Source organism: Eschrichtius robustus, chromosome 1, assembly GCF_028021215.1.
Source record: "Eschrichtius robustus isolate mEscRob2 chromosome 1, mEscRob2.pri, whole genome shotgun sequence".
Classification (NCBI taxonomy): Eukaryota; Metazoa; Chordata; class Mammalia; order Artiodactyla; family Eschrichtiidae; genus Eschrichtius; species Eschrichtius robustus.
In genome coordinates this window covers 131,628,624-131,655,788 of record NC_090824.1, presented here as the reverse complement: position 1 = coordinate 131,655,788, position 27,165 = coordinate 131,628,624, and the positions used below count along the sequence as shown (strand labels likewise).

Sequence of the window (27,165 nt, the reverse complement as noted above, 5' to 3'; positions counted from 1 at the left end):
AATTCCTGCTGGACTGGAGGTGAGAGTAAAACAGCAGGTGCTTGCCTCATGTTTTGGCTCATTGCCTGCCCCTTAGAGTGAGTCCTTCCTTAAATTTGGTGCCATAAGCACTTCACTCCCCTTACCCTGGTCCCAGCCCTGCTCACTGGTGCATCACTGGGTTAGCAGGTTATCCCATTTTCTTTTCTTTTCTCTGAAGGAGAAACTATTATTTTTTCACCCAGAGAATACAGAAAGTGTCTTTAAATTGGTTCTTGTATATATGACTTCACTTGGCCAGAGCTATCACAGATTTGTATATGAATGTAAGTTAGAGAATATTTAGTTTATGCATCTGAAGCAGTTTGGTTTGTATATAGCATTTTATGAACATAAGTATTGTGAAAACAGTTTAGATCAATAAATAAATATTTCATGACTATGACTGCTAGGTTTGCAATATGCCCAGGGAGTGTTCTGATTTGTTGTTTTCTTCCTTCTTTTATTGAGACTTTCTACTCCTGTAATTTATTACGGAGGTTTTCTAGGTGTGTTTCACATTTGTAATCGGTGCTAGAGTCAGAGGTGGAATTGGGAGGTATATTGCCATTGCCTTGAAACGGGAAGAGAGGAGGATTGGACATGAACTGTAGTTTTGAGACAGAGTTTTATATTTGGAGGTTGGGAGAGAAACACCACCATTTCTTTTATTTCTATTATTTATATTTTTATTTGTTATAAAAATATAAATAATAGACCAATCTGGGGTTTATATATGTACCACACCAAATCCTAGAGCCAGTACTGTTAGTTTAGTTGAACTTCTGACAATTAACGTCTTTCCTGTTGACTTCAAAAATCTGGTAATATTTTTGGTTAAATTAGCAGGAATCTAAGTATTGTCAATGAAGTTTTGAATTTTTAATATGTAAACTGTTAAGAATTTGGTATACATCTTACATGTCCGTAAGTAAAGTTTGCATTTTAGAATCATTTGAACGGCCTTTTAAAGTAAAATTAGGTTATATTGTCAAGAATAAGACCAAGTTGTCTTTACCTTAATTCATTCCTCTGTAGCAGTGGTTCACAACTACAAGTGATTTTTGTTCCCTGAGAGACATTTGGCAATATCGGGAGACCTTTTTGTTATTACAACTTGGGGGCGTACTACTGGCATCTAGTGGGTAGATGCCAGGGGTGCTGCTAAACGTCCTGCAATGCATAGGACACACCCTCCACAACAAAGTCTTACCTGGTGCAAAATTGGAATAGTGCCAAGATTGAGAAACCAGGCTTTATAGGATTTATAACAAAGTATAGTTTTTTATCATCCTTTATATTTTTCGTTCCCCTCACCCCCACGTCTTAGATGTACCAGCATTTTGAAATAGTGCTCTTGTCATGATATGTGGTAGATTGATTACAGAATGGCCCCATTCTCTACCCTTCCCTGTATCCATAGTCTTTGCAATGTGACTCTTCCTATTTCCCTGCTTCTTGAATATAGGTTGTACGTGTGCCCTGCTTTGGACAATAGAATATGTTGGAAATGATGTTGAGCCTAGGTCTCAAAAGGTCTTTCATGCTTCTATTCTCTCTTGTGAACAAGCCCACACTTGCCTGGCTAGACTGCTGGTTACCAGTTGCTCCTATTGTCCCAATAGACATCTAGCCAATCACCAGACGTGGGAAAGAGGCCATTCTAGACCAGTCAGCCTCCAACCAGCTGGGCCATTTGACTGTAGACACATGCATAGCCGAGATTACTCAGTCTCACCCAGCACAGCAGAACTGCCCAGTTGACATGTAGACTCCTGAGCAATAATACGTGGTAGCTATTTTAAATCTCTGTGTTTGGTGACAATAGAAAACAGCAATAGAAAACTGATACATTGTGATATAGTAAGCTTTTTGGAGGGAATGGAGTCTGCTTTTTCCTCTAATTACTAATAATTCTAGGCAGATGTCTTGTTAAAAAGCCTTGCGATGGGATTGTATTTGCTGCCTTCATAATTCAAAGACAGGGAGGCCATGAAGATTGGAGTGAAGTGAGCAAAGGGGAGAAAGTGGAAGGAAATTTTATCAGTGATCTCTTGGGGGTCCGGATCATATATTAGTAAGGATTTTGGATTGTGTTTGGATCCCAATCTAAAGAGTCCAGTAGGCCAGTTTTTTGTTTGTTTGTTTGCCTTTTACAGAACATCCCACGGTTTGGGTTTGCTTGACTTCTTCCTAATTATTACTTTCAGGTTAAATATTTATGGCAAGAATACTAACTACTAGAGGGTTTTAAGCAAAGGAGTGACATGATCTGACTTACGTTTTAAAAAATATTCTGACTGCTGTGTGAAGAGTAGACTGTAGCTTACAAGTAGACAAGGGGGACAAGGGTAGAAGTGGGGAGGCCAATTAGTAGATTAATTTAGTAGTCCAGGATGCAGAAACTAAAACAAAAACAAAAACAACCCCCCCAAAACAGAACCATAATAGTTCTTCTTATTGCCATTAATTAATATAAATTAATTTTATTGTAGACCATTTAAAAACTTTCTTCTGCATTTTCCATATACACTCGCTTGAGAAAAAAATGAAATGTTTAAAAATTGGCCTTTTAAAATAATAAACTCATGGATCTATTTAAAAACTCATCTTTCCCCCAAAACATAAAGGATAACTCCAGGAGAAAGGTGAACAGGGAATAACAAATTACAAAATGTGTGAGGCTGTGTTATATCTATATTACTGGAAAATCTAAGCAAATTATTTATTTGTAGGAGTGAACCTCTGAATGTGGCTTGGTTTCTGTTTAAGTACTGTGGCTGATCTTGTTCTTTTTTAAAAAATTTCTTACATTTTAAGTAAAAGGCTGTGGTTGAAGTACAAAAGATATTCTTTTAAAAATAACTAACCATCTTATATTTAAAAAAAATTATATTGTATACATACACATAAGTAAGTAGATTTAGCAAGTGTTTTTAAATATAGAAAAAATACTGTGCAAATTTAAAACTGAATAAAACTTATTAGAAAGAATGTAACATAAAGTTTAAGATTTTGACCTCAAGAAAATGCAGTTATTTTTCTCTTTAATGTATTTACTTTATATAAGACTTTGGATGAAATGTTCTGCTCTTCTTAATTTGTTCACAATATGGAAGTGGTTCCCAAATAGGGTCCTGCTACACTCAAAAGGGACAGAAAATCTTCCAAGACACTCTCCCACTCTGAGCCCTGATAGCCACCTATTCAAATTCGTCTGTCAGCTCAGAACAGTAATGATTTTAAAGCACCACAGCTGTTCTGGAACTCAGATCTGCTCATCATTAAACATCCTTGAAACTCAGAAAAATAAGGTAATGGATATGAGCCACCCTCATACCTCTCACAATGCCTGAGAGTATCACTAGGCAGCATTTGAGAACCAGTGAACTGAAACTCATATTACACACAGTGCCTAGCCCTGCCTTTAGCAAAGTCATGAGCTCTGTCACCATCAGCCAAGAGGTTATAAGCATAAGCATTTATTAATTCCAATTAGAATAATCACTGCAATACAGATAACTACAGTCCTCTGTTAAGATGATAATAAAGATATTGAATTTTAACTAAGCTCCATAATTTCTCAAATACAAAGTATTATTTGAAAGCTGTTGAATATGCCATTTTATTAAAATCAATACAAAATATCTTAATTCCAATTGTATAGTGAAATACAGTTGTTAGAATAGTTTGCTATAATTTGACTATAAAATAATACTTAAAGCGTACTAATTAATTTGAAAACTACTTATTCATGCCAAATTCAAATTATTCTTCATATACAGCTACTTAACTGATGTAAAATATGTGAAAAATTCAAAATTGCTTTTAAGAGTTATTAAATATTTCCAAAACATGAAAACTATAATTAAACTAATTAACCAATTTAGAAATCTGCCAGTTAACTTCCAAACCCCAAACCGAGGGTATGTCCCATAAAGGTATCTTCCAGTACAATATTAATATTATAATCCCCAACATTAAATTCTAAAATCAATTCAAAGTACTCAAAATAACAAAACTAGCAAAACTGAAACGTTTGTTATTCATTCCTTTTTAAAACTTTTCTCTGATTATAGAAAATTGTAAATCTTTAGAAATTATCATTTAGATTGTGAAAAATCTCCATATTTACATATATGTGACATGTCAAGATATCCAAGATACATTATGTGAAAAAAGCAAGGTGGAGGACAGCCTATTAGTATAATCCTAGTTTGGTTAGTGGAGCTTTTTTATTTTAGTTGGAAAAGTATACACCAAATTCTTCATTAAACTCTTAAAAATAGTTTCCTGTGTTTAAGGGGTACAGGAATGTGGGGTTCTCAAAGATATTCCTGGACCATACTTTAAGGAATGGGTTTAGATTTAGAGTGGTGTCATTCTGCATGTTGAATAAACACATGCACCAGGTCATTTTGGTGCAGATCGCTTGCCTGCTACATTCTGGCTGAGCTGCCCTGTGGAGTATTTTAGGTGATAGAGGACAAAGGAAGAATACAGCCAGTAAAGGGATGCTACCTTCAAAGAGAAACTCCTCTTCTTTGTTTATTTCAGGACTTCTTTGAAGAAAGTGTCTGGAATTAAAAAGACTTGAAAACCACCATCTGAGATAGCTGTCCATATCAAGTAGAAGTTCTAGGACAGTTTGAGGGTATTCAGTAAACTAAATGTCACTACCTTAATGTATATTTGGAGTTTTTAGTTTCTGAGAACATTTTCTCAATTATTTTCATTTTAGCCAGTTTAATCTGAGCAGGACAGATGAAAAGTGTATTAGAAATGAAAATATTTCTACTATGACGAAGTATTTCAAATAATTTATAAATAGGTTGCCAATATAAATTTATCTGCTCTGTGGACAATACAGTTCAGAAAAAATATCTATTTAAAATGGAACCAATCAGTTTTATAGTGCTTCATATTATTTCTATGTGATGCGATGTCAAATAATTTTAAAGTAACCTATTTGTTTTATTATGTGCATTTTCTACTTGTTGTACAATCGTTGTTTATGTAATAAAGTGAGGAAAAAACTTTATGGGTATTGCTCTTTGTTAAATAATATTTTTACGATTTTTAGAAGCATAAATATTAATTTTCCCTTTATAGGTGACTCCCCCCACCCAAAATGCCAGGAAAGAGGAGGGAGACTTTTCCTTTTTATATTCCCTTCTCTATACTGTTGGCTCTTTCTAAAAACCATGGGTATGTATTCAATTCATAATCTAAAAAAGTACAATTCAGTCCTTAAGCAAAAGATACCTGTTTTCCTAACCTTCTTATACCTTAACCACAGCCTTATGCTTAAAATGAAGGAAATTTGGAGTTTAAGGTGGAAGCAAAGGAAGCATGTCTATGGCTGATAGTGAGAGTGGAAGACATGGATGGACTAGAACTGAACAACGTATGTGGCCGAGCATTGGTGGGCAGCTCCTGTCAGTATTCTTCTTGAGGTTCCTGGAACAGAATTGATGCCAGGGCCACCGCTAGCTCCAGACTTTGTAGGGCTCAGCTCAACTGTGGTTTTCTGTGAGATTTTTCTTGCAGCTCTTTGAATATCTTTATGATAAATCCCATTTTTCTTAAGGCAACTGAATGGGTGTTTTATTTCTTGCAAGTAAAGAAGCTTGAATAGAACAATATTCATTGTAGAAAATTCAGAAAATACAGAAAATATAAAGAATTCAAGTCTTCTTTAATCCCACATTCTGTAGCTGTTAACTCTGGTTATTTCCTTCCATTATTTTTCTGAATGTTTATTTCTTAAAATTGTGACCTTACAACCTAGATTAATGTTTGCATGCCTTTTCAATGTACTGAGCTCTGTGATCTTATTTCTAGTTCAGAAGAAAATTAAAGCCAAGGTAAATGAGAATAATTGGGTATATGTACTTTTAAAACCTGCATTTTGGAGAGATTTAGTTTTATTATGAAAAGATCAGCAAAGAGTATGCTTCTAAGCTAATGAGAAAATCAGTGCCGTTTGCAGTTTTTTACACTTTCCTCTGTGTTGCTCATGTATTATATGTCTTGTAAAAGTTTGAATTGAAAGTTTTGTTAAGGAAGACCCAATTTCTTGTTGTCAGGAAATACCTTTTGTCACTTTGATAAATTCATGTTAGGCTTGTTTAAGCAGAAACTCAATCTTGATTGGATTAGAAGAAGCTGAGGAACACTGAAAGTCCATTGAGGTATTAAATGTCATCTTACTACTGTATAATGAGAACTAAGTAGCTGACTAGTGGGCTGGATACCTCCATCCAGTCTATCCCTATAGGGAAGCAAGTTTATCAGAAGCTTGTCTGGTAAAGGTAGCATCAGAAGAGTGGGAATGAGTCATACCATTCAGATGTTTAAAGCTACTGTATTTTGATGACTTGGTATCCCTGTCATCTTCCTTGGATTGTTCCTGCGTGGTCAGTACCTGAATTCCTGAAAACCTTCCCTCTTAATGCACCTCTGCTCTCATTCCAGTATGTTCATAGGTACTTCAGTTGTGCTTCCGCTCTTCGTTTCTATTTTTTGGTTAAATGATAACATAGGAAATTTTTAGATTTTCTATACATCATAATGCAACTTGTGGGGACAAAATAACAGTTGCTATTTTGGAGTCATAGAATTTGCTAAAATCATCAAATAAAAACAAAAATCTATCTAATACATCTATCAAATGAATTTATCAAATATTCTATCAAATAAGATTTGAGTCTAGGAGATGTGTTGCAAACCTTGTTGCTTTTTTTGGTTGGAGCTTTCCTTGTTTTCTGGCTTTGGTATAAATGAATAGAGGAAAAGCCATTTGGGGCCAAAATTTACTATATAGTTGGGAATGCTTACTATGTAAGGAAGGAGTTAAATCTATAAAAAGTTCTCACTCTTTAAGGCAATTGGAGGTATGTGTTGGTTTAAAATAGTACAATATGCATACTTGTGAAAGAAGCCACGAAGCACACCTTTTAGCTGGTTATTGCTAGCTCTACTATTTTGCAACCACAGATTCCCTTGAAAAGTAAAACTCTGTAGTACAGTGTAAAGCACTCAATTTCAGACAAATTTTCAGCTGAATATTTGTTACAAAAGCAAGTCACAGACATTGAGTTTTAAAAAAAAATTAAATCAAATAGTGTTAGAGGACTATCATATGTTTAGGTTTCTGTGCTCTTAAAAATTCTTCTCTTTGAAAGGCACAACATTTTCGTTGAGTGTATGTGTTAAAGATATTTCTGTGTATTATTGTCTATCAGATTTTATGAATAGACTTTATGAGCAGCTTGCCTGAGAAGTAATACAAAGGAAAATATTCATAATGTTGCTTTATATTTATATGGCCACCTTTGTATGTGAAATAGTCAGGTTTAGAAAGAATTCTTTGATTTCAGTATCGGTTAATTTAAGTTTATTCAGTCACTCAACAGATACTTAAGTGCCTGCTCTATGCAGTCAAGTGGCTAGGTTGTGAGGATACGGAGTGCTACTCCCTGATCTTGAGGAACTTGTAGACAGACAAGTGGGGGAGACAGTATTACAGTGCTAACACATTTAAATATAAAGCTACAGCACTGTGTAATAAGCTCTGTGAAGGAGAGGTATACCATAATATACATAATAGTGAAGGTCTGACTTGGTCTGGGAAGTCAGAGAAAGTGTCTCTAAAAAAGCTGAGCTGAGATCTAAAAAAATGAGTTATTGTTAAGTAGCACAGAGGAAGGAAATGCTGTCATCAGGTACCGTGTGAGGGAACCTGGTACTTTTGAAGAACTTCACTATGAAAAGAGATTAGAGGGCTGGGAAAAGAGTATCCAGCTTCAAGATTACACTTCAGAGGTCAGTAGGGACCAGACCGTGAAGAATCTTAGAGGTCATGTTAAGGATTTGGTTTTGAGAGCAACAGGAAGTTATTAAAAGAGTGTAAGTACAGTAAGTTTACATTTTAAAAGTTAATCTCTTTGCATTTGATTGCTGTGTAGTAATTCTTAAGGAGTTATTCTGTGTAACCACAACTCAGCTCCTTGGTGGTGGTGGCGGCGGCAGTAATACTTAACTGCCACTTATTTTGCACTTGTTCTGTTAACTCTAATCCTTATGACTAATGAGGTGGTTGATATTAGCTTCTTTTGACAGATGAGGAAACTGAAGCTCCGAAGGAATAAATGATTTGACCAAGGTCGTTAGCAAATAAGTAATCAAGCTGGGAACTCACTGGGAACTTAGTCCCGGATTTTCTGATGCCAAATCCATGTTGGCTAGTAGGCGCGAGTGCCCTCAACAATAGACCATTGTACCCTTTCTGGCCAAACTGTACGTTCAGACAAGTTCCCAAAGATGTTTTTAATAATGATAAATTAGTGCTTCTCTGAGATTGAGTGTTTAAACGAATTGAATAATAATAATAAAAAGCTTCTCTTAGTGTCCAGCAGGGGGAGCCAGAAAGACTGATATTTGAATACACTTTGGAATTCTCCAAGTTAGGAATATTCATTCGTAAGCAATTCTATTGAACGTGTATTAAGAATAACCATTTAAATGAAAAGTGTGTATTTTGATTTAAAAGTAAATATATATCTAAGTATTGAAAATGAGGAAGGATGTGTAACAAAATATAAAGTTGTTATTATCCCTTAATGATGGTTTTGCTAGGTTGTCTTTGCTGCTTTTGTTTTAAATATGTATTAGTCTTGTATAATTTTTCTACCAGGAGTTTCTGTTATATAATAAAAAAAAACTCTTATTTTTTGTTTATATGGGTGAGGTAAGGGCTATTAAATGGTTTATAAAGTGTTTAAAATATTCCTTTAATCTAAAATGTATCACCGATCATTTTAATGCATTATTGATTTGCTTGAGAAATCCTTTTCATATCAGCAAGGTAAATTTAGGCCATCACTTAATCTGAATCTTCAAAATTCTGAATTACTGTAGTCTGAATTTAAGAAAATGTATTCAGTAGAAATAAAAGATGTATTATTTTGGAATCTTGGTTGTCACATTAATAAGAACATCTTAGAGTATAAAAGAAGAAATTCGTTATGAATAATATATTTATTTAATAGGATTCAGACTTAGAACTGAGTTCATGGTATCAGCTTTCTCTCGCATCCATTTTGTAGAATTGGTAAAAAGTATAAAACCAAGGTAACCCTTCTATGGAATGATTATTAAATAATCTGTACCCTTTTTTTTTTTGCCAGCATGGTATAGAAAAAAGTTGAAGTTTAGAATTAGATAGTCTTGAATTTGAATTTTTACTGTGTCACTTGGTAGCTATTTAACGTTGGCAAGTCAGTAAATTTTTGACTCAGTAAATTTTTGATTTTCTTGACTCAGAGATTTTCTTGACTCAGAGACCCTCCATCTCTCCAACATACAATGTTGGAGCAGGGATAGGCTATCCACAGTAAACCCTCCTGTTAAGAAAGGGGAAGAATGGAGGCACATAGCAATCACACTACAATTGTCCCTGGCAATTGTAAGAATATTCTTGGGTAAATATAGTGAGGCCTCCTTTTCTTGCCACTAGGGGATGTTCCTTGATTAGGCCCTGGTTTTGGTCCTGTGTGAGGCGCTCTAGTCCGCTGTTTTCCGTGGCTATTGGCTATGCCCTCTGTGAGGTATTTCCTTTAATATACCATGTTCATCCATATTGGAACAGAGTATTGGAGGGTATACCCTTCTTAGCTGGGGAATGAGGTAAGTGTTGAGCAGCTCTCCTGGCCTGCTTCTTGTCTACAGAAATTTGGGGACCCAAAGATGGTCTAGAAGAGTAACAGACCCTTAACTCAGTCTGTGGATTGTTTTGGAAGTTGTCTTTTGTCTTCTTATCTATTTGATTTTAGTCAGATCCATGTGCCATGAGCTAGCTATATCCTCAATTCTTTGAGATATGCATTTTTCTCTAGATATCAATACAATTATCTTGAACTTACCAGGCTTCTGTGGGACCACATCCTTAGTCTCTTCCTGTGGGGAGTTCCCCTCCAAGCCATTTTGTTCCACTGAAAGGGTTTACTGGGTGAAAGGAAAACATTTATTTCCTTTACTCACAACTCACTGAATACTTTTGCACTCCCAAGTATGTGTGGGTTTTCCCACACCAAGCAATTCTCCAATTCTCTGTGGGCACCGACTGGGTGTCCTATAAGGTAACTCAATTCTGACACTACCCAGAATTAGCTCAGACCTTACAGGTTAAGGGCTCAGTCCTGCAAGACTGCCCCTCTCCCACTTTAGATGCCAATCACAAGTCCAATCATTTCACCAAGTTGTCTAATATTTTATGCCTAACAGTTTTATTTACCACTACACTATGTGGTTTGCCATTAGAGTTTCCTTGCTGTCTGCCACCTGGCCTCAACGCCTACATCACATACTTTTATTATTTTTGGTGGTGGTGGTGATGAAAGTAGCACCCTACTTCTGGTACCAATTTTTAAAGTGTTCAGCTTTGTTGTAGTAATTACCTCTGCATTTCAGTGGTTTCTCAAAATAACAAACATATTTCCTACTGACTTTATGTTGCAGACTGTGAGTCAGCTCTGTAGAAATAGCCTGTGACTCCCCTCCAGAACCAAGGCTGAAGGAACAACCCTTATATGAAATCTCTCGACAAAGTACTGAAGGAAGAAGGCTGGCCCAAATTCGTGTTGCTGCTTCAAGTTTTTGCTTAGATGTGATGTACATCACATCTGTTCACATTCTATTGGCCAAAACATATGACATGGGCAGTCCCCAAATCAATAACCCAGGGACATCTATTCTTTCCCTATGAGATATGCACAAGTCACACATCTACATGTGGATGTATATATATAATCATCTTGCAAGGAAGTAGGGGATTGAATAATCTCAAATAATAATACTGTCTACCACAACTTTCTCACATACTTTTGGATAATGCACAAAAATCAGAGTATATCCTTTTTAAAATTTAAGGTCATATTACCTTAATATATTGTATCAATCAGGATTCTCCAGAGAAGTAGAACTAATAGGAGATATCTATATATTTGTATCTCATAGATATCTATATCTAAGAGAGAGATTTACTTACTTTAAGGAATTGGCTTACATGAGTATGGGGCTGAAAAATCTGAAATGTGTAAGGCAGGATGGCAGGCTAGGAACTCAGGCAGGATTTCTGTGTTACAGTCATGAGGCAGGATTGCTTATTCTCTGGGAATTTTTAGATTTTGCTCTTTAGGTCTTCAAGTAATTGGATGAGGCCTACCCCAAATTATCAAGGGTTATCTCCTTTACTTCAGGTCTGCTGATTTCAGATGTTAATCACATCTACAAAATACCTTCATAGCAACATCTAGACTCCTGTTTGACCAAACAACTGGTCATCATAGCAGAGGCAAGTTGTCATATAAAATTTACCCTCATATGTACATAATGCTATTTTGCAGAGAGTAGAGTATGAATACAGAGAGTACTTTCTAATAGGTCTCGTGGTAAGGCAGCAAACAAATTAGCTTGATCACAACTAATAAACTAGATGTATTTTGGCTGAAGATATTTGAGCATCTAAAACAGGGGTTGGCAAACTGTGGCCCACTGCCTGTTTTTGTTTTTTTGTTTTTTTTATAAATAAAGCTTTATTGTAACACAGCAAATGCTGGGGTTTTTTTTTTGTTTGTTTGTTTGTTTTGTATATTATCTGTGGCTGTTTTCATTCTGCAGTGGCAGAGTTGAATAGTTACAACAGAGACTGCGTAGCTTGCAAGTCCTAAAATACTTACCGTCTAGCCCGTTACAGAAAATGTTTGCCAACCCTTAAAGAATACATAGAAATGGTGCTTGCGGTCCTTGCTCTGTTATGGTCCACTCCTAGTTCAGTATTTCCATTCAAGTAGGAATGTATACTTATTAAACATTACAGTAGCAATGTTTTATTGTTGAAAGCCACGTATTTTATTAGATTCATAAAATTTAATAATTTCTTAATTGTTTCATTGCACAGCCATTCAGATTTTTTAGATCACATGCTGAGTTCAGTTTTTATGGATAAAATATATATGAATGCTGTTAGTTTTTAGATGAATACTTGTGTATCTTTGGGAATGAAGAGAAAGTATTTTTTCTATAAAATTTGATCAACTTCATATTATGACAATTGCAGAATTCATTGTATGTATCTATTTTCCTTCTTTTAAGATGGTTAAAAAGGTATTTCGGTGCCCAGCTTATCCCCTTTTTTTAGACAATGGGTTAAAAAAAAAAGTAAACTATTATTTTTTAATTTGATTGCTCTTGTATCTGTAAAATTGAGTTAGAGTACAAGATGCATTTGTTCCCCAACCAAATAGTAAATTGCAGCTTTTGTTAGTAGAGAGAGTCTAGGCCCTGGATTCAGACAGTCCTAGGTTTAAATGTAGTGTTTTAAAACAACAGCCATTTTACTTGCTGCCGACTTCATAGGTCAGCAATTTGGGCTGGGCTCTGCTGCATGGTTTTCCACTGGTCTTGTCTGGGGTTACTCCTGTGGCCGCCAAGTCATCTGGTAGCGCCTATAGTGCTGGGTGGTCTAAGTTGGCCACGCCGATGTGTCTGGCACTTTATGCTAGATTGCATGACTGAGTGGCTGGGCTCTTTCTCTCTTAAGCTCTCGCATGCTCTGGGTCACTAACTTGTTTACGCTGTGTCAGCAGCATCCCAAGAGGGGAAGCTGTAAGGTCTCTTGAGACTTAGATTCAAAGTTCTACAGGGTCACTTCTGCCACATTTTATTTGTCAAAATAAGTTACAAGTCCAGCCCAGATTTACGGGATGAGGAAATAAACGCCATCTTTTGATGGGAATCATGGCCAAGTCATGTTGCAAAGGGTGGGCTTACAGGAGTGAAAGGAATTAATAGTAGCTGCACAGTCCAACGCTGTAAATTGCTTAGTTTCTTTATGCCCCATTTGGAAAGTAGAAATAACAATATGACTTAGAGAGTTCTTATAGTGTAACAAGTATTTCTTAAAGAATTTTGAAACTGAATCTTTATTTTAAATGCTGTGTTTTCTTGTTATATACCTAGATATCATGAGAGTATTCATTCTTTCTCATTATTAATTTGGTCATGTATTTTTAATATGGGAGAGATATATTAAGACTCACTGGAAGGAAATCCTGCTTAAAAAGCTGTGCGGGAAGAGTTATGCATATGTGTAGAACTATTATTCATTTCATAATTTAAAAACAGTTAACTTCTAATGTGTTTACAAAAACATATATTTTCTTATAACCCTCTGTTTGTACATATTTTTATATTTCCCGCTTTTAATTTAAAAAATACTAGCTAGTAGTGTAAGATTTATTATTAGTTCAATTCTTGAAGGGTCTTTTGAGTTCTAGCAAACATATTTTTGTTTAGCTAATGTTTCTTTGCAAAGCCAAGAAAAAATAGAAAGCCAAAGAAACAAAAATATCTCTTATTTTTCACTGTGGTCAAACCCCATCAGAGGCTCTTTTTTAAGTGTATCTGTTTTGCTTTTTACTTTATCAAGAATAAACATAGAATGCTTCCTAAATCTGTCCTGTTTTGAGATATATATATATATATATCTATATCAAACATTAGCCAAAATGTTTGTTAAAACTCGTCAGAGGTATTACTCTGTTCATTGGTGTATGTAAGGTGGGGTAGGAGGCATAATAGACCCTTCTCTGTTTTTACCTTTATATTGAAAAAATTTCACTCATGACATTTAGGCATTTAAAGAGTTCTAATTTGAATACATTTTTTTCTAAAATTTTCTAGGGAAAAAGTTCATATTTATTTCTCCCGAATAACCAATTGCTTAACATTTTAAAGGGAATCTTAAACAAAATCTTATTTATCCAGCCTGAGAGCTCTATTCTTATATGATATACATTTATAATTTTTTGTGTTTAAGACCTATATATATATTTACTTTAGAATTTAATGCTTCTTCTGGTGAGGAAGGGTGAAATAAGTAATATTATGAAACAAATGATGCTTATTAAAATTGGAGAGGCAATTTCCTGTCTATTTTAAATAACCTCTTTTGGGTCCCTAGACAGTTCTAATAAAGGAGCAAATACCTGCAATAGTTAGGGGTAGACAGTCTGGTATTTATACAACAGACTAGAATAGAATCAAACCGGGTGGTTAGGAAATCTTATCAAAGCAGTGCTGCGTCTTTTTGACTCCAGTTTAAAGTTTTTTTAGATTTCATAGCACCTTCAGTCCTTAAGATGTTAGATTTATTAAGTAATAATAATAGTTATTATTATTGTTGTCTTTTTTGTGCTTGACATTTTTATGTAGAGAAATCCAGTAAAGCAGGATTAAGCCTGTTAACATCTTAATCAGAAAAATGATTGATGGGGTATAATTTTCCCTTTCCTCTCTTTGTTCCATTGAGTCCTGACTACATAGTACTTTCAGATCACACAGTGGAAGGCTTGAGAGGATAAGATGGGGCCTAATTAAATAAGGATAAGGAAAAATCAGAAAGGGAAGAGAGTCCGGGGTCTGGGAAGAAGACAGTGGATGTGCAGCTTTTGTTTTCCTGGTTTATTTTAACATTCTTTTTTTCCTTGTTCTATTATGTAAGCTCTAATTTGCTGTTATATAAGAAAGAAGAGTAAATAATCTTTGGACTAAATGGAACGGGGGAAATATTTCTAACTGTCATCAATCCAGTGAACTGTAGAACAGCTTTTAATTGTGCAGCCTAATCTTCAAGGAATGTTTATGCTTCATGAGCTTTGCTTTCTGCTGTTTGCTCCATTTTCAGATGTGGCAGAGCTCGTCTTGGGTTTAGTAACAGGAATGGTGATAATCGTAGGATACTGTGGAAGCCTGTTGTACTTTGTTTCAATTAGATATGTAGGGGTTTGCCTAAATGTATGTGTTATTTAGCTTTTATTTAGGATTTTTTTCCCCTCGGAGAAGACTTTATTTAGTTGCCTCTATGTTCTTTTTCTTGAAGAGCCTTATCTTGAGGATGTGATTGTGAAATTCTGTTTTTTGGGGTGCTATTTCTCTTTTATGGTGGTTTTTTTAGTGTAGTTCATTGCAAAGTTTGTTTCGGTTTCCAGGTCTGAGGTGGGTGAGGTACATTATGATATTTATTATGTTAAGATAATTGATTAATCTTATAAACATTTCAAGGCAAGTTAAGACTTAGCTGTGTATTGTTCAATATAAATGCTTGGAAGTGAAAAAAAGTAGCACTTTAGGATGAATTATTTTTTTAGACTTGATTCTAAAGTGACCAAAAGAACCTTATGAAGAAGAGTTGCTTTAGTTCCTGAATAAGTCCCTTTTGAAAAATTTTGATGACAAAACTGGGGAATCTCACATTTTAGATCTGGTAGTGCCTGCCCCCCTCCCCCTCCTCATCCCGTGATCCCTCTTACTCATTATTAGTCAGCTAAACTGGCCTTCTTTCAACCATGCCAAACTCACTTCATTGCTTGTTCTCTTCTGAAATGTAAATTCTCTCAGTCTGGCTCTTCCTTTTCACTCAGATCCCATCTTCAATATCGCCTTCTCAGAAGTTTCTGGGTTACCCAACCCAATAGTCTATCCCCAGCATTCCATCACATCTCCTTCCCAATTCTCATCTGATAGTTTTTTTTTTTCCTTAGTTGTTTAACCCTATTTTGTTCCTTTAGAACATCAAATTCCATTAGAAGAGAGACTTTGATATGTTTATGGTCTTGATGGTGGTGGTGGTTTCACTGGAATCGACTTATTCTCAAACTCATTGAGTTGTATACATTAAATATGTACTGCTTTTTACATGTCAATTATACTTTAATAAAGTAGTTTAAAAAAGGAGAGAGACTTTGGCTGTCTTACTCACTTCTATATCCCTAGTGCCATGCATGACCTGTCGTAGGTGCTTCATGAAAGTTTGCATATGCAAATGTGGAAATTTTTGTCCTTTTTTTTTTTTTTTGCTGTAAAGGACATCTAAGTTTATGATGTTTAAATTTTTTAAAGATACTTGCATTTTGAGATCAAAGATTTATTTTCAGATGATTTAAGAAATGAAAATAGCTTAATTAGTGGAAAGGACTGGACAAACAAGTCATAACAATAGGATTCTCTAATCATTCTGCAACTAACTGCAATTGCCTTATACGAAATCCCATAATCTCCTAGTGACTCAATTTCTGCATGGATAATATGAGAAACACTGTTAGCATTTCATATGATGGGGCTGAGGGAGGTAGTAGGGGTAACACCATTCAGGGATTTGTAGACATCATAAAGGAATTTGTCTGTCTCCTACAAGAACAGAAAACTACTGAAGGATTTTAAGCGAGGTGGGAGAGGGTATTTGGAAGGGAGTGGTGTAGTGGTGGTGGTATGATTAGGTTTTCATTTTGAAAATCACTCTGGCTACAGTGTGGAGAATACAAGGGAAGGGGCTGGAATGAATATAGACAGACTGTTTAGGAGATTAATGCAGTCATCCTGGTAAGGAATGGTGCTAACTTGAAGTAGGATAATGTCGATGGACCTGGAGATGAGCAGGTGGATTTGAGTAATAATGGGCAGGTAAAGTCACCGGGATTTGGTGAGTCAGGTGTCAAGACTCATTTCTAGGTTTCTGTCTTGTACAACTAGATGGATCATAGTATCATTTACTGTGTTAGTGAAACTTGGAATAGGATCAGATTTCAGGAGGAAGAACATGTTTATAGTTTGGGACATGGAGGCACTTTTAAGACACTGAAGAAGAATTGTCAAGAAGATATTTGAATACATGGGCCTGGAGATAGAGAAGCCTGGGTTGCAAATGTGTATGGGAGTCATATGTGAATAGATTTTTAAATTGATATATCATGAATATGAAGTGCTTCATAAACCATAAACGGCTACAGTTGTGTTTAGTTTCCTAATTTGTGGTGCTATTTCAAACCTGGTGATTTCTCTACTCATCTTTTATTTTTATATTATTTTTTATTTATTTTTTATTTTTAGAATAACAAAAAATATTTTACTAAAACATAAGATTTTTTTTAAATGGCCAGACCTTAATTTGTCTATTTTTAATTTAATATAATTTACGTCATTTTATTTATTTATTTATTTATTTATTTATTTATTTATTTATTTATTTATTTATGGCTGTGTTGGGTCTTCGTTTCTGTGCGAGGGCTTTCTCTAGTTGTGGCGAGTGGGGGCCACTCTTCATCGCGGTGCGCGGGCCTCTCACTGTCGCGGCCTCTCCTGTTGCGGAGCACAGGCTCCAGACGCGCAGGCTCAGTAGTTGTGGCTCACGGGCCTAGTTGCTCCGCGGCATGTGGGATCTTCCCAGACCAGGGCTCAAACCCGTGTCCCCTGCATTGGCAGGCAGATTCTCAACCACTGCGCCACCAGGGAAGCCCCAAACATAAGATTTACAGAAGTTTCCAGACAAGCCGTACAAAATGGTCACAAGCTTTTTCTTGAAGGGAGGATTCTACACTTGACAACAAAGTCACAATGTTATTAGTGAGGGTTGTGATGTTTGTTTAATGTTCCCATTTTGGTTCAAACAATCAAACTTGTCCATCTGCAGCATCTAAATAAAGTTAGACTTGGCTAGAGAGCATATTCTAAAGAACTGGCTAGCTGCTTTTAACCACTGCAATTAGATCATCAAAAAAAGGGGGAAAGGAGCCCATAAAATTAAAATAAAACTAACTTCCTCCTCACCAAAAAAAAAATAAAGAAAATAAAGAAAAACACCTACCCCCCTGCAGCTAACCCTGACAACTACCTTCATTCACAGTGCTTTCTCCTTAAACCATGATGGGGGAAATGAGTAAAACCAGAAAGGGACCATTGCTTTTAAATGTTTCGCAACAATCCAGATGATACTTCTAGCCTCTGCTCATGCTTTACAACAGTGAATCAGGACAAGACATATTTGCTAATGGGCATTTAATCATCAAAGGACTGAGGATGTCTAGGCTTTTATTCTGTAATGTTTCTAAAACTGTGTCCATTAAATGCAAACAAAAAAGGAAGAAGTCTTGGCAGAACTGGAGAAGTGATGCACACTTGACGATCGGATTGATTTAAATATTATTCATGGCATATAGCCTAGTCCATGCTCTAGCTGTTACTATGGCTTGGGCTTCATTGGGCTTCCACTGCTTTGCTGCTTCGCTACATCATTTGCTAATGGATCATCTGGATTGGGAGCACTTAACAAAGCCTGGATCTGTGCGGATCTACAGTGCTGGGGACCACTTATCTTTCAAAATATCTAAACATATTCTTCCCAAATTGTCTACATTAGGATGATAAATTTTGGTCATGAAACATACTTTAGAGGCTGCCATTGGGTATTCTTCTGGAAGGAATAGTTCAAGTTTAAAAGTCCCTTCCTCAAAAGGGGAATCCTGAGGCTCAGCAATGACCACATGAAAATAACAGGTGTTGCTCTAATCTGGTTCTGCTTTAATGCCGGGAACTGGTTCTGCCAGCAAATGCTGGGTTTCCTTGATAATCCTGAGGGGTAGCCCAGCCATCTTGTCAGATCCAGAGTTCAGCCTCTGGTCTCGTCTCCCTACTCATCTTTTAGTAGATAGTTTAGTCATTTTTTTCTACAAATTTTTTTCTGATTTCCATCTTTTGAATTACTTCTATACTTTACATGTAATTAATGTGGTATTATAGCAGTGTATTATGATTATGTGCATGTTTACGTATATATCTGTGTCTTTTTCATATTGTGAGATCAGTTAAAGAAAGTGACTGGGGGCTTCCCTGGTGGCGCAGTGGTTGAGAGTCTGCCTGCCAATGGAGGGGACACGGGTTCGAGCCCTGGTCTGGGAAGATCCCACATGCCGCGGAGCACCTGGGCCCGTGAGCCACAATTACTGAGCCTGCGCGTCTGGAGCCTGTGCTCCGCAACAAGAGAGGCCGCGATAGTGAGAGGCCCGCGCACCGCGATGAAGAGTGGCCCCCACTTGCTGCAACTAGAGAAAGCCCTCGCACAGAAACGAAGACCCAACACAGCCATAAACAAATATATAAATAAATAAATAAATAAATAAATAGATAGATAGATAGATAGATAGATAGATAGATAGATAGATAGATAGAAAGAAAGTGACTGGGTTTTATTCCTGTGAATTGCCTGAGGCCAGGTCTCATGTATGTTTTGTTCCCTATGGTATATCCAGCACCTAACGTGTGGTGTAGCACATATCAAATGATCATGTATATTTGAATGTTGAGTCAAGTATTCATATTCCTTTACACATAGATGCTCAGTAAATTTTTACTGAACAAATATCCCATCTTTTGGCAGTTATTCAGTACTTATTTTATAAACATTATATAAAGACAAAACTCTTTTGCTGCTTCTCCTTATCTATATTAGGGGTTTTTGATCTTGAGGCTCATGGACTCCATACTTGTAGAGAGGAGCTCAATGAACCCCCTGAAAAAAAATGTAAATTTTTCTGATTCTGTGCTTATGTATAATTTTTAAAAGAGGGTCCATTGCTTTCATCAGATCTTAATGGGGTCTATGACACCAAAATGATGAAGATCTGTGAATTAGGTACTTCTCTTTAGCATGACTTTTCTTGGTTTTAAATGAAAGTTTTGTGGTAATCCTGTATATTTCTCTTTTGGATAATGTATCCAAAATTGCCTTTAGCCTAAAACTGGTCTTCAAATCATATTAGCTGTGGTCTGTTGAGTCCATCCCTTAAATATGTAAGTACTTTATATGAATTTGCGTATATTTTAAAGTCTACTTGTTTATTTGCATCTATAAAGTTCTTCTCAGGAGACCTTCTATCCTAAATATTGCATAAATGAAACAACTGTTGGACTTATTTATGTTTAAAAAATTTTGTTTAAACCTTTTAACAGAGAAGAAATTTGAGCTTAATATACAAAATTTTTGCTAATTTTTTTCTGCATGGTGGAATTATAGGTCATTTCTATTTTTATATGTAAAATTAAATATATTACAGATTTTCTGCATTGAAGATGAATTACTTTAAAAATTTTTTAAATATCATTTAATTTCTGAAAATGTTACGAATTTGCAGTTGATGCTAATATGAGGGAATCACTGTCAGAACTTTTAAGTGATTTCCTTTATGGTGATCTAGAGTTTAAAGCTATCATCCATTTAGGTTTACCTAGTGAAATAACTGCTTTGTGTTAGAATGTTATATTTATTCTCTAGAAATAGCTGTATTTTGACTTTTACCGTAGATGTGTTGGCTTGCTGCATTCTGAGTTTGATGAATATCTTCTTTTCAAACCAGTGCAGTACTGAAGTATAGAAATATATTTATTATAATATGTGGTAAACATTAATGCTTTTTTAAAAAACTTACTGCTTTTTAGAATGCTTTCATTCGATGGCACAGGGCTCATCTTGTAAGTATATGGCTATGAATGACAATAGTTTCATTTTAATCCAGAGAAGACTGAGTGGAAAGGATATGTACTGCGTTTCCTGCCATATTAATGAATCAGTGAAGGGTCTTGGTAATAAGCATGGAATATAGTTTAAAAGTTTATACATCAGATTTATTGGACCATGTATCAAAAGTACATGAAATATACAGAAGTTGAGAGAATAGTTTAGTGTAATGAACCCCAATGAACCTATAACTCAGCTTTAACAATTATTAACCTATGGCCAATCTTGTTTCATGTATATCCTCACCCTCTTAATTTTGTTTTTGAAAAGTTTATTAATTGATATGAATCATGCTAATGATATTGTGAGAGACTGCATTTTTGTTTTATTATTTTTACTTTTAATTGTGGTAAAAAAACACACAGTTTACCATCTTAACCATTTTTAAGTGAATCTTTCAGTAGTGTTAAGTATATTCACATTGTTGTGTAAATTATCACCAGAAGGTTTTCATCTTGCAAATCTGAAATGCTATATCCATTAAACAACAACTCCCCTTTTTCCTCTTTCCCCAGACCATGGTAACCACCATTCTACATTTTGTTTCTATGAATTTGACTACTTTGGATACCTCATATAGGTGGAATCATACAGTGTTTATCTTTGGGGGGCTGGGATTTATTTCACTTAGCATAATGTCCTAAAGATTCATCTATGGTGTAGCATATGACAGAATTTCCTTCCTTTTTATGCCTGATTCATATTCCATTGCATGTATATACCGCCTTTTGTTTATCCATTCATCTATCAATGGATATTTGGGCTGCTTCCACCTCTTGGCTATTGTGAATTATGCTGCAGTGAACATGATTGTGCAAATACCTCTTTGAGTCCCTACTTTCAATTCATTCAGATATATACCCAGAAAAGGGATTGCTGGATCATATGGTAGTTCTATTTTTAATTTTTTGAGGAGCCTCCATCTTGTTTTCCATAGTGGTTGCACCATTTTTCATTCCCACCAACAGTGCCCAAGGGTTCCAATTTCTCCACATCCTTGTCAACACTGACTATTTCTATTTTTTTGATAGTAGCCATCCTAATGGGTGTGAAGTGATATCTCATTATGATTTTGATTTGCGTTTCTCTAATTTAATGATGTTGAGCACCTTTTTATATGCTTGTTGGTCATTTGTATATCATCTTTGGAGAAATGTCCGTTCAAGTCCTTTGCCCATTTTTAATTGGGTTATTTGTTTCTTTATAATTGAGTTGCAGTTCTTTACATATTCTGCATATTAAACCTTCATCAGATATATGATTTGGAAATGTTTTCTCCCATTCTTTAGGTTGCCTTTTCACTCTGTTGTTTGTGTCCTTTGATGTACAGAAGTTTTTAAGTTTGATGTAGTCCCATTTGTCTATTTTTGCTTTTGTTGCCTGTGCTTTTGGTGTCATATCTAAGAAATCATTGTTAAATCCAAAGTCATGAAGCTTTTCCCCTATATTTTCTTCTAGGAGTTTTATATTTAGATGTTAAATTTAGGTCTTTAAATTTAGCCTTTAATCATTTTGAATTAATTTTTCTATATGGTGTAAGATAAGGGTCCAACTTCATTCTTTTGCATGTGGATATCCAGTTTCCTCAACACCATTTGTTGAAGAGACTGTCCTTTCCCCATTGAGTGGTCTTCGCACCCTCGTCAAAGATCATTTGACCACATATGTGAAGGTTTATTTCTAGGTTCTTTATTCTATTTCATTGATCTAAGTATCTGTCTCTATGCCAGTACCATACTGTTTTGATTACTGTAGCTTTGTAATATGTTTTGAAATCAGGAAGTGTGAGACCTCCAACTTTGTTGTTCTTTTTCAAGATTATTTGGCTATTTGGTTTCCCCTGAAAGTCAGTATGAATTTTAGGCTGGATTTTTCTATTTCTGAAAAAAATGCCTTTGGAATTTTGATAGAGATTGTGTTGAATCTGTGGATTGCTTCGAGTAGTATTGACATTTAACAATAGTAAGTCTTCCAAGCTGAACACGAACTGTCTTTCTATTATTTGTGTCTTCTCTAATTTCTTTCAATAAAGTTTTGTAGTTTTTGGTATACAGGTCTTTCGCTTCCTTGGTTAGGTTTATTCCTAGTTATTGTATTATTATTATTTTTTTCAAGTTAGTGTTTTTGTTTTTGTTTTGTTTTTAACATCTTTTTTGGAGTATAATTGCTTTACAATGTTGTGTTAGTTTCTGCTGTATAACAAAGTGAATCAGCTATAAGTATACATATATCCCCATTATTGTATTATTTTTGATGCTATTGTAAGTGGAATTGTTTTCTTAATTTTATTTCTGGATTGCTCATTGTTAGTGTATACAGAAGCACAATTGATTATTGTGTGCTGATTTTGTATCCTGCAACTGTGCTGAATTCATTTATTAGTTCTAACAGTTTCTTTTTCTTGTGGAATTTTTAGGGCTTTCTATGTATAACATCATGGCATCTGCAAACAGAGATAATTTTACTTCTTCCTTTCCAATTTGGATACCTTTTATTTCCTTTTCTTGTCTAATTGTTCTGGGTAGGACTTCTAATACTATGTTGAATAAAAATGGTGAGAGTGAGAATCCTTTTCTTGTTCCTGATCGTAGAGGATAAGTGTTTCACCATTGAATATGATGTTAGCTATGTGCTTTTCATATATTACCATTATTATGTTAGGGTAATTTCCTTCTATTTCCAGTTTTTTGAGTGTTTTTATCATGAAAGATTTTAAATCTTATTTAATGATATTTCTACATTAGTTGAGATGATCATGGACTTTTGTCCTTAAGTCAGTTAATGTGGTGTATTACATTGATCAATTTTCATGTGATGAACTGTCCTTGCATTCCAAGAATAAATCCCACTTAGTCATGGTGTATAATCCTTTTAATGTGCTGTTGAATTCAATCTGTCCCCCTGATTATTCTGATTACTTTTGAAGTAAATACCAGAAACAGGCATTAAGCTGATAAACAGGTAAACATATGATATAAGGGCAGATACTGATAACTATTATGAAGATAAGTGAAACAGGGCAGAAAGATAAAGAGTGGCAAGGGTAGAATGGGGCTGGTACTGTTTAGATACAGAGGTTTGAGAAGCCCTCTAACGCAGTGATATTTAAGAAGAACCAGAATGAAGGTGAGGGAAGAACCTTACAGGCACAGGGGACAGCAGAGGTGGGAATTTGCTTAGAGCTCTTGGGAAATACCTGGGAAGGCGGGAGCGAGAGTAGGAACAAGAGAGTAAGTCACAGAGGCTGGGGAGGTTCTGGATATCTGCAGAATAGGAGGGCACGTAAATCCCATCTCCTGAGCCTTAGTTATTAGCACAGATAGCTCCATATATGGCTTTTATTACTCATTACAGATTTCCCCCTGTCTTTTTATTTCCTTTGCCTTTGCTGTCCTATATATAGAAAGAATGTGCTTGCTTTGTTAACCAAAGGACAGGGCCTGAGTTCTATCCCACCCAGATTTCCTCTGAAGAGGGTGAAATGGAGTGGGTGGAGTCACTGGGTCCAGCCAAGAATCCACTGTGATGTCTAATGTGATTTGGGGGGAAAAAAAATCATTGTTTCAAAAACAAAGCATTATGGTATATGATCTTACATATTTTATAATTAGAATATGTACTTAATATTTTAAATTTAAATAGTAGGAAATGGATTTCTTGATGAAATTCGTAACAGAACTTTTAACTGGCAGCATGATCTATAGTATAGAGTTACCTCCTTCCTATAAACAGTTGTGTTGGGATGTTTAGCATTCCCATGAAATGATTTCCCAAATCTGCCTTTTTGGAGAAAGTGTAAATTACTCTTGTGTTACTGTGGGAACTAGAAGGTACAGAACACCCTGGAGCTTGTAGACATTTGTCACCATCCTTGATAATGTAAGGAATGTTGTGGTACAAGCATGTTAAACATCATGGAGAATGTGGAGAGGTTGTTTGCTTTGTCCCCACATGGAGTTTTATTTATAGTCTTGTTCAGTGATTTATGCATTTGTCTCCTCTAGTATTTAATCATTTTATTTGTTTGTTAAAATCCCTGAATCTAGATAATTTGATTCCACTGATAAAATATTTACTTGTTATATTAGGCAGGGTGCTAAACTTGGAAATTAAGAGTACTGAGTTAAATTTAAAATTTGTTGAAAAGTATTCATCGTAATGCAGACTATTTAATGTCTTGGCAGTGCCTCTGGCTCTTCTCATTTAACGTGTTAGGAGACAGACTGGCAGCAGTTGTAAGCTGAAACCTGGTTGTATGCGGAACGAGACTGATAGGGGTACAAGGAAAATGGAGAAAATCTGAAAATGTTTCTGTGTGTGTGTGTGTGTTTCCTTAAATTAAAGTGTGACACATTTGCTTGAAATAGAATTTTATATTCTGTTTATCAAGTTTATTATAACTTCATGTTAGAGGATCCTAAGACTGAAACTGGTTTTAAATATTGTTTTGTGGAATAACCAAATTTGTCTCTTAACAATTTTGTCGTGATGTCACGCAAGTTGCTTTGATATAATAAGCATGTTTTACAATGTGTTTGAGTCATTTTTCCCTAGCAGACCTCAAGTTTATTACTCAGAGGAGAAGCATGAATTTACAGTATATTCTTAGCTGCTCTTCTCTATCTATCACTCAGCTGTCAAGGCCTATGGAATCTAAAATAGATCCTGACCAATGGGAGACAGCCTACACACTGCTTACGGGGTGATTTGGATGTGGACAGCTTTATCGTGCACAGACGCTGGTCTGTGTTGCAGTGTTGAGGCGGCAGGATGCAGAGTTGAAGTTTTCCAGTGGAGTCCCTGAAAAGGGACAACTTTGAAAGACAGCTTCTAAAGAATAACAAATAGGAGGAGTTACAGTACCTGATTTGGGGCTGCTCTTACTCAAGTGCTGCACAGCAAGGAAGATAATTTTCAAGCGTTATGAAGGCGGAGAAGGATTCTGGAGATGAAGAAAATATCGTTAGAGATCCAAGCTAAGTGTAGCCCAGCATGAAGACTGCAGAACAGGAAGAGTTGTAACGAGAAGGACCGAGTCACTTGTTAGGCGTTTCTCTGAGGGCTTGCTTTGTGAGCTACAGAGATTTGTAACTTAATGCGAAGTAGTTTGCTGTTAGCAACAAGAAACTAAATCCTGTCTATGATGAACTGTTGGTTTTCTTGTGCTCCTAAGAACAGAGTAGGTATCCCTGTAGTCCAGTGTAACAAGAGTCTTGGCTAGGCTTTTTGAACTGTATTCTTTTAAAATGTACTGTCTTATTAATTTTGGTTTCTTTGTCTTATTATATTCTCTCTGCTTTATTTGATTAGCAGATTGGGGTTAGTGATAGAAAACAAAAGTTCTTGTTTCTTTTTCTGTGTTTAAAAAGCATATAATAGAATCTTAATAATTGAGCAGTATTTCTGTTAACTGACAGTGGACCAAAATGGAAAACAATGCTTAGTGGAGTAGAATTGAGAATCACAGGATAATATGAGACTTTAATTCCATTTAATTATCTTTTAAAGAGCCTTACTTTTGGATTTTACAATTGTTTTAGTGTTTTAAATAGCTCCTTTCTCCACCAGGACTTTACCTGGAAATAAAGTTGGGTTGTTCTAAGTGCAAGGATAAACTAATCAATTTAGAGCAAGTGTTTGTGTGCTAAACATGACTTAATCCCTTAGGCATTTGAAAACACAAAGCCTACATCTACTACCACTCCCCAATTTAGAGTCAGTAAACTGATTGTTTTGTTTTAAAGCTAAAGAAAGGGGATGCCTAAAATGTAGTTTAGACTTCGAGCTAGTGAGTAGGGCTTAGCCACTACTCATAGTTGGTAGTTTGAACTTTTCAAGTTAGAAGGAAGTGGGTTCATCTCCAAACTTGACTAGAGACAACAATTCTGAAGTCTGTGTAGGTACTTGAATCAGATTTCAGGGGTGGGTTAAAATTTTAATGTATTTATCTTTTTTCATATTCAGTCTTTATATTTTTCACTTCAAGTATTTAATGAATACATTGCTTATTTAGCTAGAAAATTGGTTGCTTTCTTTTTTTCTGGTTTAGAGGGGATAGTAGATATAAAATAATCATACTGATCAAACATTTAGAGGATATGCTTCATTTAAGTGATTCATTTCCCCCCTCCAGAAATTTGTTATGGTATTTGTGGATATAGGAATTGCTTTGTAAGTTAAGTGAAAAATATGTACATCTTTTTTTGGTCTAGAAATGATGCTGGACTTAGCAAAGAATTTAGCAATAAGTTTACTGTATAAAATTTTAAAAGGCTAAAACCTTACTTGTTTAAATAATGTATATTTTAGTGCTGGGTTCTACATTTCTACCTACTAAGAAAAGGTTGAAGTTATTGGCTACAGAATGTCTTGAATATATTTTCTCCAATCAGAGCTAAAGATAACCTTGATATAATTAAAATATACATCATGTGATACATTCTCCTATTTAAAAAAAATTGCCTTTGAGCTTCCTTTTAAATACACATGCGCTAAGTTTTTGTTGAAATAAAAAATCTTTTTTTAACAAAAGCAATATATGTTGAATGTAAAGAAGGAAGAAAATGAAAGTCATCTGTGATCCTATAATTTTAGGATTTTTAAGTGGTTAATACTTTAGAGTCTTTTTTTTTTTTTTTTTTTTTTAGAGTCTTTTTTCATTTTATTCTATGTAGAAGTTTCTTTTTATCCTAATATATAAGCATAATGGATTGCTTTTTCTCTTGAGTGTACATGTG

General features: G+C 35.3%; 1 protein-coding gene and 1 pseudogene across 2 annotated transcripts in view; one reads left to right on the top strand and one right to left on the bottom strand.

Annotated features, from left to right (window-relative positions):
• The window catches only part of UACA (uveal autoantigen with coiled-coil domains and ankyrin repeats), an 85,767-nt gene that overhangs the window by 15,995 nt on the left and 42,607 nt on the right, over nt 1–27,165 (top strand). The window contains exon 1 of one of the 2 annotated variants that reach the window (XM_068554781.1): nt 25,155–25,607. The exons of the other annotated variant lie outside the window; for it this stretch is intronic. Within the exon in view, the coding sequence (XP_068410882.1) occupies nt 25,569–25,607 (39 nt within the window). The 5' untranslated portion in view covers nt 25,155–25,568. Of the gene's footprint in view, nt 1–25,154; nt 25,608–27,165 lie in introns of those variants that run through there. 2 annotated transcript variants of the gene reach the window in all.
• On the bottom strand, nt 18,014–18,506 carry LOC137760030 (ubiquitin-conjugating enzyme E2 N-like; annotated as a pseudogene).